At 39.4% G+C, this 15907-nt stretch overlaps 1 protein-coding gene across 2 annotated transcripts in view; it reads right to left on the bottom strand.

Annotated features, from left to right (window-relative positions):
* The window catches only part of FARS2 (phenylalanyl-tRNA synthetase 2, mitochondrial), a 248212-nt gene that overhangs the window by 185049 nt on the left and 47256 nt on the right, over positions 1–15907 (bottom strand). For both annotated transcript variants that reach the window (XM_054059316.1, XM_009564121.2), the window contains exons 3-4: positions 12097–12730; positions 2003–2162 (exon numbers count right to left, since the gene is read on the bottom strand). In XM_054059316.1, the coding sequence (XP_053915291.1) occupies positions 2003–2162; positions 12097–12714 (778 nt within the window). In that variant the 5' untranslated portion in view covers positions 12715–12730. The remainder of the gene's footprint in view (positions 1–2002; positions 2163–12096; positions 12731–15907) is intronic.

Here is a 15907-nt window from a genome sequence, read left to right as displayed (position 1 = left end):
TTAAAATCTACAGGAATTGAGACAAAAAAAAAAAAGAGCATTCAAATTAAAGTTGAAAGATGACAGTTGTGAAAAGACAGATTTAACTATGTGTGCCCAGGTCACTTGCGCTGCACCCATCTCATATGTCTAGTGGCTAGCATGAAGTTTGTTTCTTTGAATGTTACCTTGCTGTTTGTACTGACAGCTTGCAAGAAGATCAAGAAGGTGCTGGGAAGAGAGCTTAGTATTTCTATGGTGCAGGAAGAAATAATTCAATTTAAAGCACCGTATCTTGTCTTTGTATTTCTGAAAAAAATATTGGGCACATAGAAATAAAAATCCATAGGTAAGAAGGTGGCACCTATTTCTAGTCTGTACGTTTACAAACATTTAAGAAGATATTTTTTTAATGTCTTGTTAGCTACTTTGTGGACCATAGAAGAACTAGTAATAGCCAGCACACTGAAGCTTGAAGTGTAGCTTCTGTCAACAATCAGAGAATGTCACTGCAGTCTCAGGTATCACTAATAACTCCAAGAAATTTCTCACTTTAAATAACATCCTTAGCATTGAGGTTGATCTAAAAATATCATTCTTACTATTACTTATTTTGATCCTAATTTTGTATGTTTCAAAAGGCCGCTGTTAAGTAAAATACAAGAACAAGAAAATCTGAACTCAGGAACTTAAAATAAAATAAAATTTGCCCAGGTGGAATAGAACAAAAACTGGTAAAAGTTTTGCTTGCTGTAAATTCGACTTCAGAATTTTAGAAAAATATTCCAACCGTCATATATATGACTTGCTACCATTATAAATCCACTCTCAGAAGTACTGCTCTAAATGCAGTGGGGATCTAAAAAGAGCTTTGAAAGCAGCCAGGATACTCCATGCATTCTAATCCTATCCAGTATTTCCTCAACAGAAAAATGAATCTGTTCAGAAGAGAAGCCGCCTTGCCAGGAAACAGCATTAATAGAGCAATTTTGATTCAGACCATTTATAAATTCAGCTCCTGAAACTGAGAGCACGTATTTCTGAGCAGAGGATATTTCATTCGTATACACAGACATTCATTACCCTTCCTCATTCCACTCTAAGTACCAAAAAAAAATTATTTTTCAACTTGGTATGAACTTAGCAAACACCGTGTCCTCTCAGCTGCAAGGTTTAATTTATTTGCACAATGGAAATGCTCAAGGCACTTCGGGTGTGTATGCAGCAGAGCAGCACATGCACATACCCCTTCCCTTCTCCTGCCCTTTTCCATGCTGCTGGTGTGAGATACGATCCTTGCCCCACACCGTGCCCAGCACTGCCCAAGCTCTGATGCATCCCCAGGTATGATGCCACAGCCATGCTCTGTCCTGTTAGGAATGAGGGAGGCCCAGGAGGACAAAGCAGAAGGGGTCCACATAGCTTCGCACTGGAGCTGGAGTTGCCTGTCCTTGCAAGACCCACACTGACAGATACACTATATTTACTGTAATGCACGGCTTCTGCCAGATGAGTGCCTGCAGTTGGGTCTGGCACGTGTCCCTGCCTGTATTCAGGTCCACTACATCACCCTAACATGCTGCACATCAAAACATTTTCACAAAAACCTGATTATTCAACACAGTGTTGTGTGCACCAGTATTTCAGAAATCCAAGAGAGGAGTGTATGTGGCCTCCTGGGCTGCACTCAATAATTTTATACAGTGTAGATATAACAATAAAGAACAATACCATATCAATACAGATTGACTGAAAGGTCAATCATTAGCTAGTTACTCTGACATTAAATGGGACAGAATTGTGGCCAAACTTAAGACAAAACAATAATAGTAAGGTATATGAATGAAGACTCCTAAAATTATTACTATTTCTCATTAGAGAAAAACCCACATGGCTCTTTCAAGTATGCCACCTGTCAACAACATCCCTAAACCTCCTGGTTTTATTATGCACCAAAGTGCTTCTCAAAAATCCAGAGGCCTACAGCTATAAGCAGCCCAGTAAAAAAGGCGCAAGAACCTACCATCACCAAAGATGTGAGTCATGAGTTTTGTGAGCACTTGCTTCAGGTTGAATTCCACCAGCCTCACTGCCTCCATGGTGTGACACTCTTGCTTGTGTGCAGTGCGATGACCTTGCTCAAACAACTGTAAGCCTTCACCATCTTTAATGTTGGAGAACAACTAGAATGAAACCACAAAACACCAGAGTGTTGCATCAATGACTTTCTAAATGAAAACAAGAGAATGAAGTTTTATTGATTTAAGTGGGACTCTTACCTGCTAAGTCTGGACCATGAAAAACAAATGTAAGGACTTATTTTATACAAATTCTGTTCACTAAACAAAGAGATAAAACATCACAAGAACAGAAATATTCAGACAAGATTTATTTCTGCACCATATCTTCAAATAATATGATTAGCTACAGCAAAATATTAATTTATAAAGGAAATTTCTGTTTTTTCCTGCTTCTGTTATTTAGAAAGTTATCATGCAGAACGAAGCATACTGTACAGCATATGTAACTTATATCCCCAAAACTACAATACACGATGGTGTTTATCGCAGCTTCAACTTTAGTAGCTGAATGATGTAAAAGAAATACCAAGAAAAACCCAACACTTCTTAAAAGCTATACTCAAATAAAATTAAAAAAAAAAACCAACGCACAAAACAACAATGAAAAAATACCCCCAAACCTGGCAGTATAATGAGACTTTAAGCTGCTTATATTTGATTCATCTTGGGCACAGTTTATTCATTTAAGAATTCTCCTGTGTTTTCCCACACACAGCACCTTTCTGTGTACAGGAATTTTGCCTATGGAGCATTTAAGGATTTATTGTCTTAGTCTGGGGGTTCTAGGTAAACTAAAAAGCATAGGGACAGGCTGCAAAGTGAAAAAGCAAGTGACAGACTTGGTCTTCATGCAGGGGTTGCTCTGCACCACATCTGCTGCAAGCTGAAGATATGTTTCCCTTACTTCCCCATATGTTTCTGGCCAGGTGATTTCAAACAAATACATACCAGCAAATTTACATCCTCTCAGAGAGATCAAAATAATATCTTGCTTAGCCCCGTCATTCGAGGCTCTGTGTCTTGGGGAAACAAGCAAGCAGTTTTACACTCTAAAGAGAATTTTTGTTAGAAATTCTTACAGTTGTACAACATCCAACTCTGTTAAGTCTGAAGCGTAAGGAGAGCTAACGGTAAAAGCGTTTCCACTGCCCTTTACTACCTTTCTTCCTCCACCTTCCCACAGTTAAATGCACAAAGGGAAAAAAAACACGCAATGAGATTTTCTTCACATTAAGCCTCCCGGACTAACTAGCTCTTACTCAGGTGACGCCATGAACAGTGTGCAACCTTAACAACTCACAGATGCCCACAGAGGTTGCTTTAATTGCAGTTTGATGTTTTCAGTGCAGTAAATGCTCTAAAAACAGTTCAAGTGAACCTCTGGTAGCCTACAAATGCTGGGCACAATTAATTAAGACTAGCTTCTAGCATGTTTCATACAGACACTGCATGCAGAAGGAGTCTAGTTTAGACAGCATGCAAACTAGCAGCAAAATGGATTGAGGGAATAAAAGAAAAAAATTCATTAGTAGCATTTAACTTTGTATTGCTAGTCAGAAGGAGGCTTGGCTGGCAGACTCAGAAAACACCCCCCAAGTTAACATCTTTACTGCACTGCAGAAAAACACAAAATAAAAAAAAAAAAAAAGGAAAAAGAGGAATACCGAATAAAACAGTTATCCATCAGTTTAACGAAAAAAGTCTTTATTAATCAAAAGGCAGCACCTTGACAAAACTAGGTATTACAGTTTTAAATAACAGATTATTCAAGTGCTCACCTGAAAGGTTAAGCTCCCTCCTTCATATTGGCATTATTTTGCACTGTCTGTAAGAAGCAAATTATACACACCCTCTAACTGATTTACTGTCAGCCAGGCAGATCATTAGTCACCCAGCATGTGGTTTTGAAAGCCAGGGGGTATTTCCAGGCCAGCATCAGCCTAGGGAGGTTAATTAGTTTAGGCTCACTGGGTGGTCAATGGACAGACACAGGCTCCCTCATACAGGAACCTGGAGTAACTAAATTAGGTTCCCACTCTGAACTACCTCTGCAGGTAGCTGTTTTTCTTTCTATTGACTGAAGAAACTACACTCAGTAAGCCAGAAACACCCTTCAGACCACAGAGATTTTCCTGCTTTGGACTAGATTACACTGTAGTTACACATTAGAAAATATATTGTTATTTTCCCCATAAGGAGTGTTTTAGAACATGAAACTCTCTCCTTCCTCTTCCCCTTCATTCCTCCGCTCATCCCTCAGCTTAAAACTGGTTCCTCAGACCACTGCAAGGGACATGTAGTCTGGACATTGCCTTTAAAATACAGTATTTGCATCAACAAGTACACAGAAGTACTTTTCCTTACCAGTGTATTATTCCCAAAACGCTGATACTGCAGTTACTGTCTGAAGTAAAATTTTATTTTAGTAGATTGTATCAGACGTGGTAATAAAATAAATGCAAGAACCATTATGTTCTGTGATACACCAGCCGTCTAACCTGCCAGCCTCTTCATCCTGCCAAACCAGCCACATGCATCATATCCTCTCCACGTGTCCATGCGGGAGTGCACTGAGCCATGCTGGGAGGTTGGATCTGCATAAGAAGTAATCCAGAAGTAGGGAAGAAACCAAGGCATGTGAAAACGATGAAATCCAGCTCAGTAATCAACCATCAGCATACCAGCGACACCAACAGTTCGGCTGGCACGTAGGACAGGGTTGGGCCACTTTTGGCACAGGTGTGGACACCAGTTCATGAAGGCTGTGAAAGTACGGCCTTAGGGCAGACCTCAAAAGACAGGTAGCAGCAAGGAAAAAGCCTCCTTACAGTCAGGCACTGAGAGGCACTTTGGTATTCTCCACAGAGGCTCCATCAGCTCCTGTCAACTCCAGCACAAACGTGGATGGAGTCATACTAAGAAAAAAAAAAAAGATGCCTTACAGTTGTATTAATATTTATTCTTTTCTTTCCATTCACCGACACTGCTATGTCAATACGAGCAGCTATAAACTGATATACCAATTTCACTATTACAGTGACTGAACTGTGCTAAGTACGTGTCTTGGATTAGAAACACTCCCACGTTTCTCTATACATAAAGCCTGAAAAGTCAAAGCTTGAGTAAAATGAAGAATCACCTACAGTTGCTCCTTTTTGATGTCAATTCTTCTCAAACAGATACTTCAGCAAATGCATAAAACACCAGAACATCCAAAATGCCACAATTCCATGTCCATTTACTCCGTTAGTGCAGAGTAAAATAAAATGCATTATTTTATTGTACTGAATACAATCAAACACTGCTACTACCAGAAAAGAAATTACCAGTCACCATAAATAAAGCACCTGTGTGTCTGTCTAGTGCAAGGACAATAAGTTTTTTCTTTAAGTGAAGGTGTGCAAAAAACTGAATATTGTGTCATCATGCAGAAGTAAAAAAAAATAAGAATTACCACGATTTACCAGCATATCTGACTGATGCTGCATTACAAAAGAGAAGGCAGAAAGGAATCAACATGACCTCACCATGTGGCATGAAATTTACTCACAATTTAGCCAAATCTGGCAACATGTAATGGCCAGAAGACTTGGGGTTTAACTAGACAAATACCAGACAAATAAAACAACCTTCAAAAGCACTTTGGACTATTTCTCAGCCTGGCATGGAGGGAAGAAGTCACGTGTGTGATTTGAACATGGACCCCAAGATTTATTCAGTCCCTTGACAGGCTTTTTATCCATTATAAACATTATCCATTATGATAGCCTTCATTATCCATACACTTAGGATTCCCTCCAAGATTGTCTCTTGACAGGACAGCATTCATAGTAGGTTTCAGATCAGAAAGATCTGTGACTATAATACATCCTGTCTTTTCACAATGCAGTTGTGTATGCCTCTTGCCAGTCATGCATACACCAGCAATTAAGATAATGAATACATCTTGTTTATGTACTTATACTTACAGACAAACCAGCACCTAAGACTAGCTCTGCATGAGGTTCTGCATGTGCCAGCACTCAACCTTGCCACATCAAATGCATTTTGACTCCCTAACCTTGATGAATATCCCTATAAATAAAAAAACAGCTGCACTCTAAATCCACTTACAAATAGCAAACCATTTCCGCAACATTTTTAATGTGCTCTAACACTTAATGGATGGATGAAGAATTATGAAGATGATGCCACTCGAAGATGGCTCATCGAAAAGAAAATCTAATGCCAGTCCCAATCAGCCTCCAAGAGGGTGAACCTTGTAAACCTGCACCCTCATCCAGGCAGTTTCGTGTGCCAAAGAGATACACATCTGTCCACAGAATGCTCTTGACTTCTTATTGATAAGCATTTGGTTTGGGAGAAATGGCAAAAATCACTTCAAGCAACAAGGCTTGCAGACTGGCCACTTGAATTTCTGGATTCTTCGGTTTTCAGTCCTCCAAGTACAGCAGGAAAGGTTATTTCTGTTTATATTTTTTTAATGTAATAGAAGTGTTTCTGAAAAAAAAATCACCATGTTTAAGGGAAAGCCATACAGATGTTTGGAACAGGAAAGAAAAATCAACACTGATACACACATATCAGTTATGAGACGTAAGGAAAAAAAGGAAGACCTGGGGAAACCACAGGCTAGCCAGTCTCACCTCTGTGAGACCACAGAGCAAATCCTCCTGGAAACTCTGCTGAGGCACATGGAAAATAAGGAGGTAATTGGTGACAGTCAACATGGCTTCACTAAGGGCAAGTCATGCCTGATGAATCTGGTGGTCTTCTACAATGGAGCACAGAGTTGGCTGATAAGGGAAGAGTAAACTGACATAATCTACCTGGATTTGTGAAAAACATTCAACACTGTCCAGCGCAAAATCCTTGTGTCTGAACTGAGATGTGGATTTGAAGGATGGACATTTCAGTGGATAAGGAATTGGCTGGATGGTTGCACTCAAAGAGTTTTTATCAATGGCTCAATGTCCAAGTGGAGACTGGTGACAAGTGGTGTTCTGCAGGGGTCAGTATTGGGACCAGTGTTGTTTAACATCTTTGTCAGAGATATGGACAGTGGGATTGAGTGCATTCTCAGCAAGCTTGCCAATGACACAATGATCTGTGGTGCAGTCTACATGCTGGAGGGAAGGGATACCATCCAGAGGGACCCTGACAGGCTTGAGAGGTGGACCCATGCAAACCTCTTGAAGTTCAACAAGGCCAAGTGTAAGGTCCTATACCTGGGCTAGAGCAATCCCAAGCACAATTATAGGCTGGGCAGAGTATGGATTGTGAGTAGCCCTGAAGAGAAGGACTTTGGGGTGCTGGTGGATGAGAAGCTCAACATGAGACAGCAATTTGCACCTGCAGCCCAGAAAACCAAGTGTATCCTGGGCTGTATCATAGAATACATCATAGAATGGTCTGGGCAGATATATAGAAGCATAGAATGGTTTGAGTTGGAAGGGACCTTAAGATCATCTAAGTCCAATGCATCTGCCATGGGCAGGGACACCTCCCAACAGACTGGGCTGCTCAAGGCCCCATCCAACCTGGCCTTGAACAGGATGGGGCATCCACAACTTCCCTGGGCAACCTGTGCCAGTGCCTCACCACCCTAATTGTGAAGAATTTCTTCTTAATGTCTAGCCTAAATCTCCCCTCTTTCAGCTTAAAACCATTACCCCCTCAATCCTATCACTACATGCCTTTCCAAAAGTCCCTCCCCAGCTTTCTTGTAGCCCCCTTCAGGTACTGGAAGGCTGCTATGAAGTCTCCCTGGAGACTTCTGTTCTCAAGGCTGAAGAACTCCAACTCTCTCAAGCTGTCCTCATAGCACAGGTGCTCCAACCCTCTGATCATCTTTGTAGCCCTCCTCTGGACTCATTCCAACGGCTCCATATCCTTCTTAGGTTGAGGATTCTAGAACTAGACACAATACTCCAGAGGAGTTCTCACAAGAGAGGAATAGAGGGTCAGAATCAGCTCCCTCGACCTCCTGGCCACATTTCTTTTGATGCAGCTCAGGATATGGGATAGGACTCACATATCTCTTTCTGTGGTAAAAGCAAATCCTTTATTTTAAGCACCCTAGACTGCCCAAATACCATTATAAGTATTTTGCTTTTTTTTTTTCCGTACACTTTCAACATTGCCTTGAATAGATTTAACTGCTTTATTCTGAAAAACTTTGTAAGACTTCTAATTTATTTTTTTTAGCTGGATGAGACACAAATAATAACATATTTTGAAAAAAATATTTTCTACAAATTCTTTCTAAGAGAAGATGCACTAGTGGCTTCCAAACTTTCTAGACCATGAACCAGTATGAAAAGCTCACAGATTTTCTGATGTCCTTCACTGGCAAACTTTAAACTAAAAATAACAAAGAATACAATGTTGGTCCTCAGAAGGGCCTCAGAACTGAAGCTCTACTTATTATGGCATGATTCATACATCACAGCTTGGGAAATAGTGAATGGTACAACACTCAGAACCTGGGCAGACATCTCCAAGAGTGAAGTCAGTTCCACTTGAACTAGTCAGGCCCTTTATTCCTAGCACTCAGACAAATTTCAGCTTCAGGAATAAATCCAGACCAGAATACTCTGGCAAAGTAATGTTGCTGTTCTTTCTTTTAACATGGTGCATCCAGTTCAGGTGCCTCTGCTCCTGTATGCTTTTCCCTGCTCCCTGAGAGAAGGCGGCCATCTCCCAGGCTCCTTGGAACTGATGGCTCACAATCAACATCTCAAAGACCATCCGCTGTTTATTGAGCTGAGTGTTTCACAAAATATATGCACTGCTTCCATTGCCTGGGTGTGCTTAAGATGCAGGTAGAGCAACTGCTGGCACATGGTGGTATGATCAAGAGATGGAAAAAGCATGGATCCATGTAGGGATGGACATAGTATGATCAAGATATGGAACAAGCGTGGATCCATGAAGGGGAGGACAAGCCTCTCCCTATCCTCAAGTTTTAGAGGGCTAGTCCTCTTAAGCCTTTTAAGATATTTTTTCCTCAGTGCCCAGCTAAACATTGCTATTATGACTCGTGGTTAAATACACAAATATTCTCACACATACTGTAAATGCTCCAAGGAACACTAAAAATTTACATCTAGTATTGGCCTCCATCGGAACAAGATTACAAAATTAGAAGAGCAATTCCTATGTTTTCACATCTGTTCCCCCTAAAATTTATGTATAATTCAGTACAGACTATAAAATACCTTATGAAGTCTCCTTCCAATGTGTAAACACTGTTGTCAACTGGAAAATGTTCTGCGATTGCCATTGGGTTTATACTGGCTCCCTCTAATGGCTAAAATGCACAAAGTGTAATTTAGTTGAGGGCTTTTTTTAATCTTTTTCATAAATGGGGGTAGGTAAAGAACTGTACCAAAGACCACTGCATAGCACAGAAATCATTTATTTACAGTCCACCCAGGAAAGTTTGCCCGTTCAAACCTGACCACAGTAGTATCAATATTGCCAATCCAAGGGACTGAATGAAGAAAAAAAGGCATACACAATATAAGAAAAACAAATCCATAAGCCTTTTAGAAGGAAAATAGGGATGCTGAATGAGAAGAACAAAAAAGAAATGTTATTTGGGGTAAAAAATGTTATTTAGGGCTCAAATTTCTCCAAATTTAAGTTCCTATAAAATTACTCTGTGTTCCAGGGTTTGTTTACAACCCCTCAGTTCTGTCACTTTCACTGGGAAGACACCAAAAGATAAAAGTATAAATCAAAAAGAACAAAGTAGAGCAGTAAACTGAGTAGAGCATATATAAAATAAAATTATTTTATTGACCATAAGATGAAATGTGCCCAGGGCTTGTAGCTAAGAGCTAACAGTTTTTCTCTTAGTTCCAAATCTGTGCAAATTTCCTCTCACCAGAGATTGCAGTCCTCTTATGAATGAAAAGTCTGAGATAAGGTATTATGACAGGCCTGACATTCACACATTTCTGCTCAGTGGGTTACAACTTAAACATGGGTATAAATAAATGAATATAAAAATATTCCTCTCAAGTGGTATTACCTCCATTTAACCTTTGTTCCACTCAGTTCCTTCAAGAATTATTTACATTTGTGTTATTTTGAAGAGGAAACCAGAATATAAACCACAGAAACAGTCCCCAGCAAAATTTCAGAATTAGACATACAATTTTTTCCACAAGCCTCTTGTGATGACGACTGTAAGCAGTTTTACATATTGCAAGAATGTATCGGTATTTAACCTGCAACTGAAGCAAAAAAGGATGCTTTAGATCATGCTAAGGATTAGCATTTATGCATGTTGCCCAAACAAAACTTTACACCTTGTGCATCGGACCACTATTCTTCCTTCATCAGTATAGAAAAAGTCTTCAGAGAGACAGACATTTCCCAGCACCAAATTCAACAGGTATTAGCATTCTCCAATAACATCTCAAACATTTTCTTGAGGAAAAAGAAAGAAGAGATAAATAAACAAGAAATGTACAATGTAATGAATCAGATTGTTATACACGGTGTATTAGATAGATAAATTATGTCAGTGAACATTTATGTAACTTTCTCCCCAGTTATTAAAATACTATTATTCCAATTATTAAATTTGTAGAGAAGAAATAAATAGTCTGTCATTAGGACCAAAACGTATTAAGGAACATATTCATTACCAATGATTTCAATAATTAGGTCAATCACACCTAAGTTTGCAGACATTCCATCCTGCAAGAGTGTCAATATTAGAATTGTGTGACAGATAAAAATCTACCTGAATGCCTGAAATCCTGCTCAAGTAAAAAAATTTGTCATGAACATACAACATTAAGAAATGGTATTTTCTTATTGCAATATTTTAAAATTTTCTCTTGCAGATACCCTGATTGTATTCATAAACAGACCTATGAGAAAAGAAGAGCCAACAAACAAGACTGGATAAATCTGCAAGATTTCCATTTTCTGGTTATCAAAGAAGCGGTTGAAAGCTATATTTGACACCACATAGTTTACAGGACATCTGCAGAGGCAGGTACGTTTTCGAAGTGGAAGAAGCAGTGACAACACAGGGTGGGAAACTCCAGTGCAGGCAGCACAAAACCCTTCCTACCAGTAAGAAAAGCAGTGCTCTGTGATTACCCTGGTTTCCCCTGAGGCATCCAAACCCATCAGGCTTCCCTGCCAAGCTCCTGTCACCCACTGGCAACCACTTTAAGAATGATCTACATTTCAGTATTATTAGAATAAGATACTTTTAGTTATAGCAATGTGAATTTGGCAGTATTGCTACAAGCATACACAAATTATATAAATCAATTACTATCTGGAAAACAAACTGGCTCATATTTACTGCTGATCAATGCTACAGTAGAATACTTAACGACACCAAGCATTTGCAGAACACACAACCTGAGCCAACAAAACATATAAACTCGTCTTGGGCATCTACCTAGAGCTCTTTAGCTGATGCCTATGGGTTCCAAGACTACTGTGTATGTATCACACACCATAACTATCAGCTGCAACAGACGTCTTTAGGATGAGAGGAAGAATGGAACAATTCATTAAAAAAGGCATTAATTTACAGAAGGTTGGAGCTCTTATAAGAAAAAAGGTGACAGAATAAAAACTGCACTCTGGATGCAGATGCAAGAACTCACATCCAAGAATAATTCAACTATTAATATGACTAAGTCTTTGGTAAAGTGACCTCAAAGGAAGAGACTTGTGATAGAACTGGAATTGAATCATGCAGCTTATTAACTGAACAAACTGTTTCCTTTCAGGAAACGTTGTATTTTGCTAACTTTCAAGAATAACATCTTTCTTTTTTTTTTTTTTACATTCTTCTGGGGAAGTTTAGAGTTGTTTTCAAATTCAACATTTTCCACCAATTAGAAGTATAAATACACGACCGATCACTTGATCTTTATCAACGTACAGCATATGACTTGTTGCTGTAACATGTTTACATGCATGCGCTTTGCTTACAGCAAATACAAGAGCATGAAACTTACTCAAAAATCTTTCACCCCAACTAGAGAATTCCTACCTCATGACAGGAGAAGAGTCGAACTCCTTCCATCTGATGGAACACTGGGTAGTGGGTGTTATCAATTGTATCACGCCGGTAGACATCTCCCACTGCCAGAAAGGCATCTAGGCCAGAGTGTATCAAGTCCCACTGATGAGCTGATGTATGTGCTCTTAGCATGTGATCACGATTCAAGTAATAGTTATCCTCTTTCCTTCTGCTGGCATGGTTTTGTGGAATAAGCAAACTATCAAAATTCTGCTGTACTGTAACCACTGGAGAAAGACCATCATAGACAGAAAAAAGCGGGGTCCCACGGCGTCCTAAATATTGTTTGTAAAAGTGGTCTTTCACCTGCTCCTTGATTAGCCACAAAGGGTGATGTTTTTTGTTGTGCAAGTTCTTCCCCACTTTGGAAAGTATCTTCTCAGTGACATTGCTGTAATCATCTTGAGGGTAAGCTTTACCAAGCAGTTCCACAGTATTTGAGCATGGTGTGTTGGCAGCAAAATCTGAAGATACAGTCTTTGATGAAGAATGCCTTGAATGGGTGGGAATTTCTCTTGCCTTTACTTTTGATGATAAAGCTGTTTTAGAATACTTAGCTACTCTCATGAATTTCCAGAGCATTGCCATTGCAAACTCTTACAATCTAGAAAAAGAAAAAATAAATTTAAGGAAACTGTGTTAGGAACTGCAATCTTGCTGCAGGAATTGCTAGTATCTCAGGGGTAAGTGAAATCCAAATGTCTGTTTGGTTAATATGACAAAGTTCCCATTATAAACCACTATTTTGACTTCAGAGGAGGGAACATTTCATTGTGATGAAATTTCAGCTAGGTTATCTCGTTCAATTATCAGTCTTCTGCATCATTGCATCTGTATTAATGACTCTAGGTCTATAGCATTAACCCCATTCCAGATAGTGCTACTCTTTCAGGCTGAATAAACATCAGACCTGCTTTGGAATAGGACTCTTCATCTGGTTAGAAGACAAGGCAATAACTGAACACACTCAGGAGAAACTCAGAAATGTAACAACGCCCCTTAGCAGTCTGGGACTTGCTTGTAATAAAACCCCAAGCATTAACTTGTTGTTGTATCATCTTCCCTCATTAGCAGAAGCTACGGAAGGCGCTCCATATCAACCAGATGCATGTGGCACACACTATGCAATCATCATTAATTCTTGCTTAATGCCAAACAAAACCAGTTTAACCCTTCAAGCCACTAAACCATTGTGAAAAAAACAGATGGCCAGACCACAAGGCACATATTTAGGTATAAACAGCATATTAAGTTCACATATGAGTATTGCACAAGATTCACAATAAAGGCTCCACACAGTCAGATCAGTTTTAGCACTTGGGGTTGAGCACAAACCCATTTTTCCATATGTTTCCAGAATGCCCATTTTCATGGCTTGCATTGCTGTATCGCGCATAGAGACTCTCCAAATATCAGGAAAATCAATGAAGTCATGAGATTCAGAAAGATGTCTGAACTAAACAACTTGTTTCCTGTCAAAGGGCCATCTTTACACATCTGCCCTATTTAAAAACTGGCTTTGTGCTGCACATGTGCACTACTGTATTACGGTCTAGTATTCAAAGACAGTAATTCCAAAACCAGAGTTTTGAGAATCGCAAGCCCTTCAGTCACTTCAAATGCATAAACCCATTCTGAGATGCAAAATCACCTGAAAAACCACAGTTGGGCTTCACAAATATTAGCATAGGTTCCAGTGAAATAATTAAGCACTCCAATTTGCTTATTATGAAATGGGAAAAACAGAGGCATTAGAATTTAAGTGACTGGGGCAAGGCACATGCCCCAAACATTAAACTCGTTTGTATTTGTCTATGAGCCATGAAATCCAGGGACATAGGTTCTCTAGGTGAGAGAATTTCCTGTGAAAGACTTAAAGAAATGGGAAATGAAAGGGCATATGCCATGAACAGATCACAGTCTTCAAGGGATAGCTTTCCATCTTTACACTAGGATTACAGTATCTGGCTGCCTTTCCACAGAAACATAAGAGAAACAAGCATAAAAAAAAAATAAAGAAGCTAAGATTGTTTTCCATATTCTTAAGCTCAAAAAATATATATGCAAATAGAACAGGTACATTCTAGAATATAGTGTGCAAAATAAACAAATCTGTAAAACATAAGGAGTATGTTCACATTTGGCTTCCTTTCTTCTGGCTTACGCCTGGATGTTCTCTACAGGTCTACTTCCTTAAGTAATTGTATCTCAATAAATCAAAATAAAGGCAAGTTGGGTAGTTAGAAATTAAATTTGGCAGGGCAGCGTAAGATTACTAAATATTTGGTTTAATCCTTTCTCTGGTCGAATAGCTTAAGAAAAAAAGAGCAACAACTTTTATCTCATTCTGAAACTGGAAACTGGATAGGACTGCCTTTTTTTTTTTTTTTTGGTTTGGGAAACTATTTCACCAAATTAGTTCTCTCCCCATACTGATAAGGTTTTTCCATAAATGAATACACACACACACGAAACCTCTCTGACACAGTCTAAAACAAGGGATAGCCTTACATTTTGAAATTAGTCTCCATTTTTAGAAGACCAATGAAGCTGGTGAGGGGGCTGGAGAAAAAGTCTTATGAGGAGCGGCTGAGAGAGGTGGGGTTGTTTAGCCTGGAGAAGAGGAGGCTGAGGGGAGACCTTATTACTCTCTACATCTACCTGAAAGGAGGTTGTGGAGAGGAGGGAGCTGGCATCTTCTCCCAAGAGACTGAGGACAGGACAAGGGGGAATGGCCTCAAGCTCCACCCGGGGAGGTTCAGGCTGGATATCAGAAAAAAAATCTTCATGGAAAGAGTCATCAGGCACTGGAACAGGCTGCCCAGGAAGGTGGTCGAGTCACCTTCCCTGCAGGTGTTTAAGGAATGGGTTGATGAAGTGCTTAGGGACATGGTTTAAGGGAGTGTTAGAAATGGTTGGACTCGATGATCCAGTGGGTCCTTTCCAACCTGGTGATTCTATGATTTTCCCCAAACGTATGTTCTCCTTCATGGGAAGTGAATTCTCTTTTTTAAACAGCTGCTTGAACCACCCAGTTCTAGTCAGATAATGAATTCAGCTTCCCTTAAGAAAATATCACCATCTGCCCATCCGTTTATTTTTCTAAAAAATTTGATTCAAAACTTGTATGTGTAACTGTAATGTACGAAGAACTCATGATTCTATCGTGAGTCTCGTGATGTTTGCTGCTTTCATAAATACCATCCCTTTGAGAATCAGAAAGCCATATAAGAAGTTGAACTTCCACATGAACAGTTCTTCTCATGATTATTACCTTTATGGAAAAAGATAAAACGAGAACCGTAAGTGTTGGGCAGGGGGACACACAGGACACATTTGCTTGTTTGTTTATTTTAAGACTCATTACTTTTAAGGGAGACTAGCATACACTTCTCTAACATCTTACCTGATGATTTTTCAGTATTTGTAATGTGCAACACTGCTATCAGTTGCTAATAGTTCAGAAATGCTAATTTTTCTTAGCAAGTGATATATAGTCTTCACAAACCCGTTCAGGAGATAAACCTACAGATAAGATGAACTTTTATCAGAGTTTTCACACTAACATTATGTTTGTGCATCAAGCAGTTAAATTGCATTACTATCTGCACTATTATTCTAATCTAAAGCAAAACTCACTCTGAGCCATAAGAAAAAAAGTTATGGTTATCCAGCATTGCTCTGTGAGTTATTCAGCATCCAAGTACTGTGAACAAGCAGTAAAGGAGCCACTAAAACAGTATCACACAAAAGCACCAGACACTGAAGTCCTTCACAAACA

Source organism: Cuculus canorus, chromosome 2 (genome assembly GCF_017976375.1).
Source record: "Cuculus canorus isolate bCucCan1 chromosome 2, bCucCan1.pri, whole genome shotgun sequence".
Lineage (NCBI taxonomy): Eukaryota > Metazoa > Chordata > Aves > Cuculiformes > Cuculidae > Cuculus > Cuculus canorus.
Note: the sequence above shows the minus strand (reverse complement) of the source record. Positions and strands in the feature narration are given on the sequence as shown.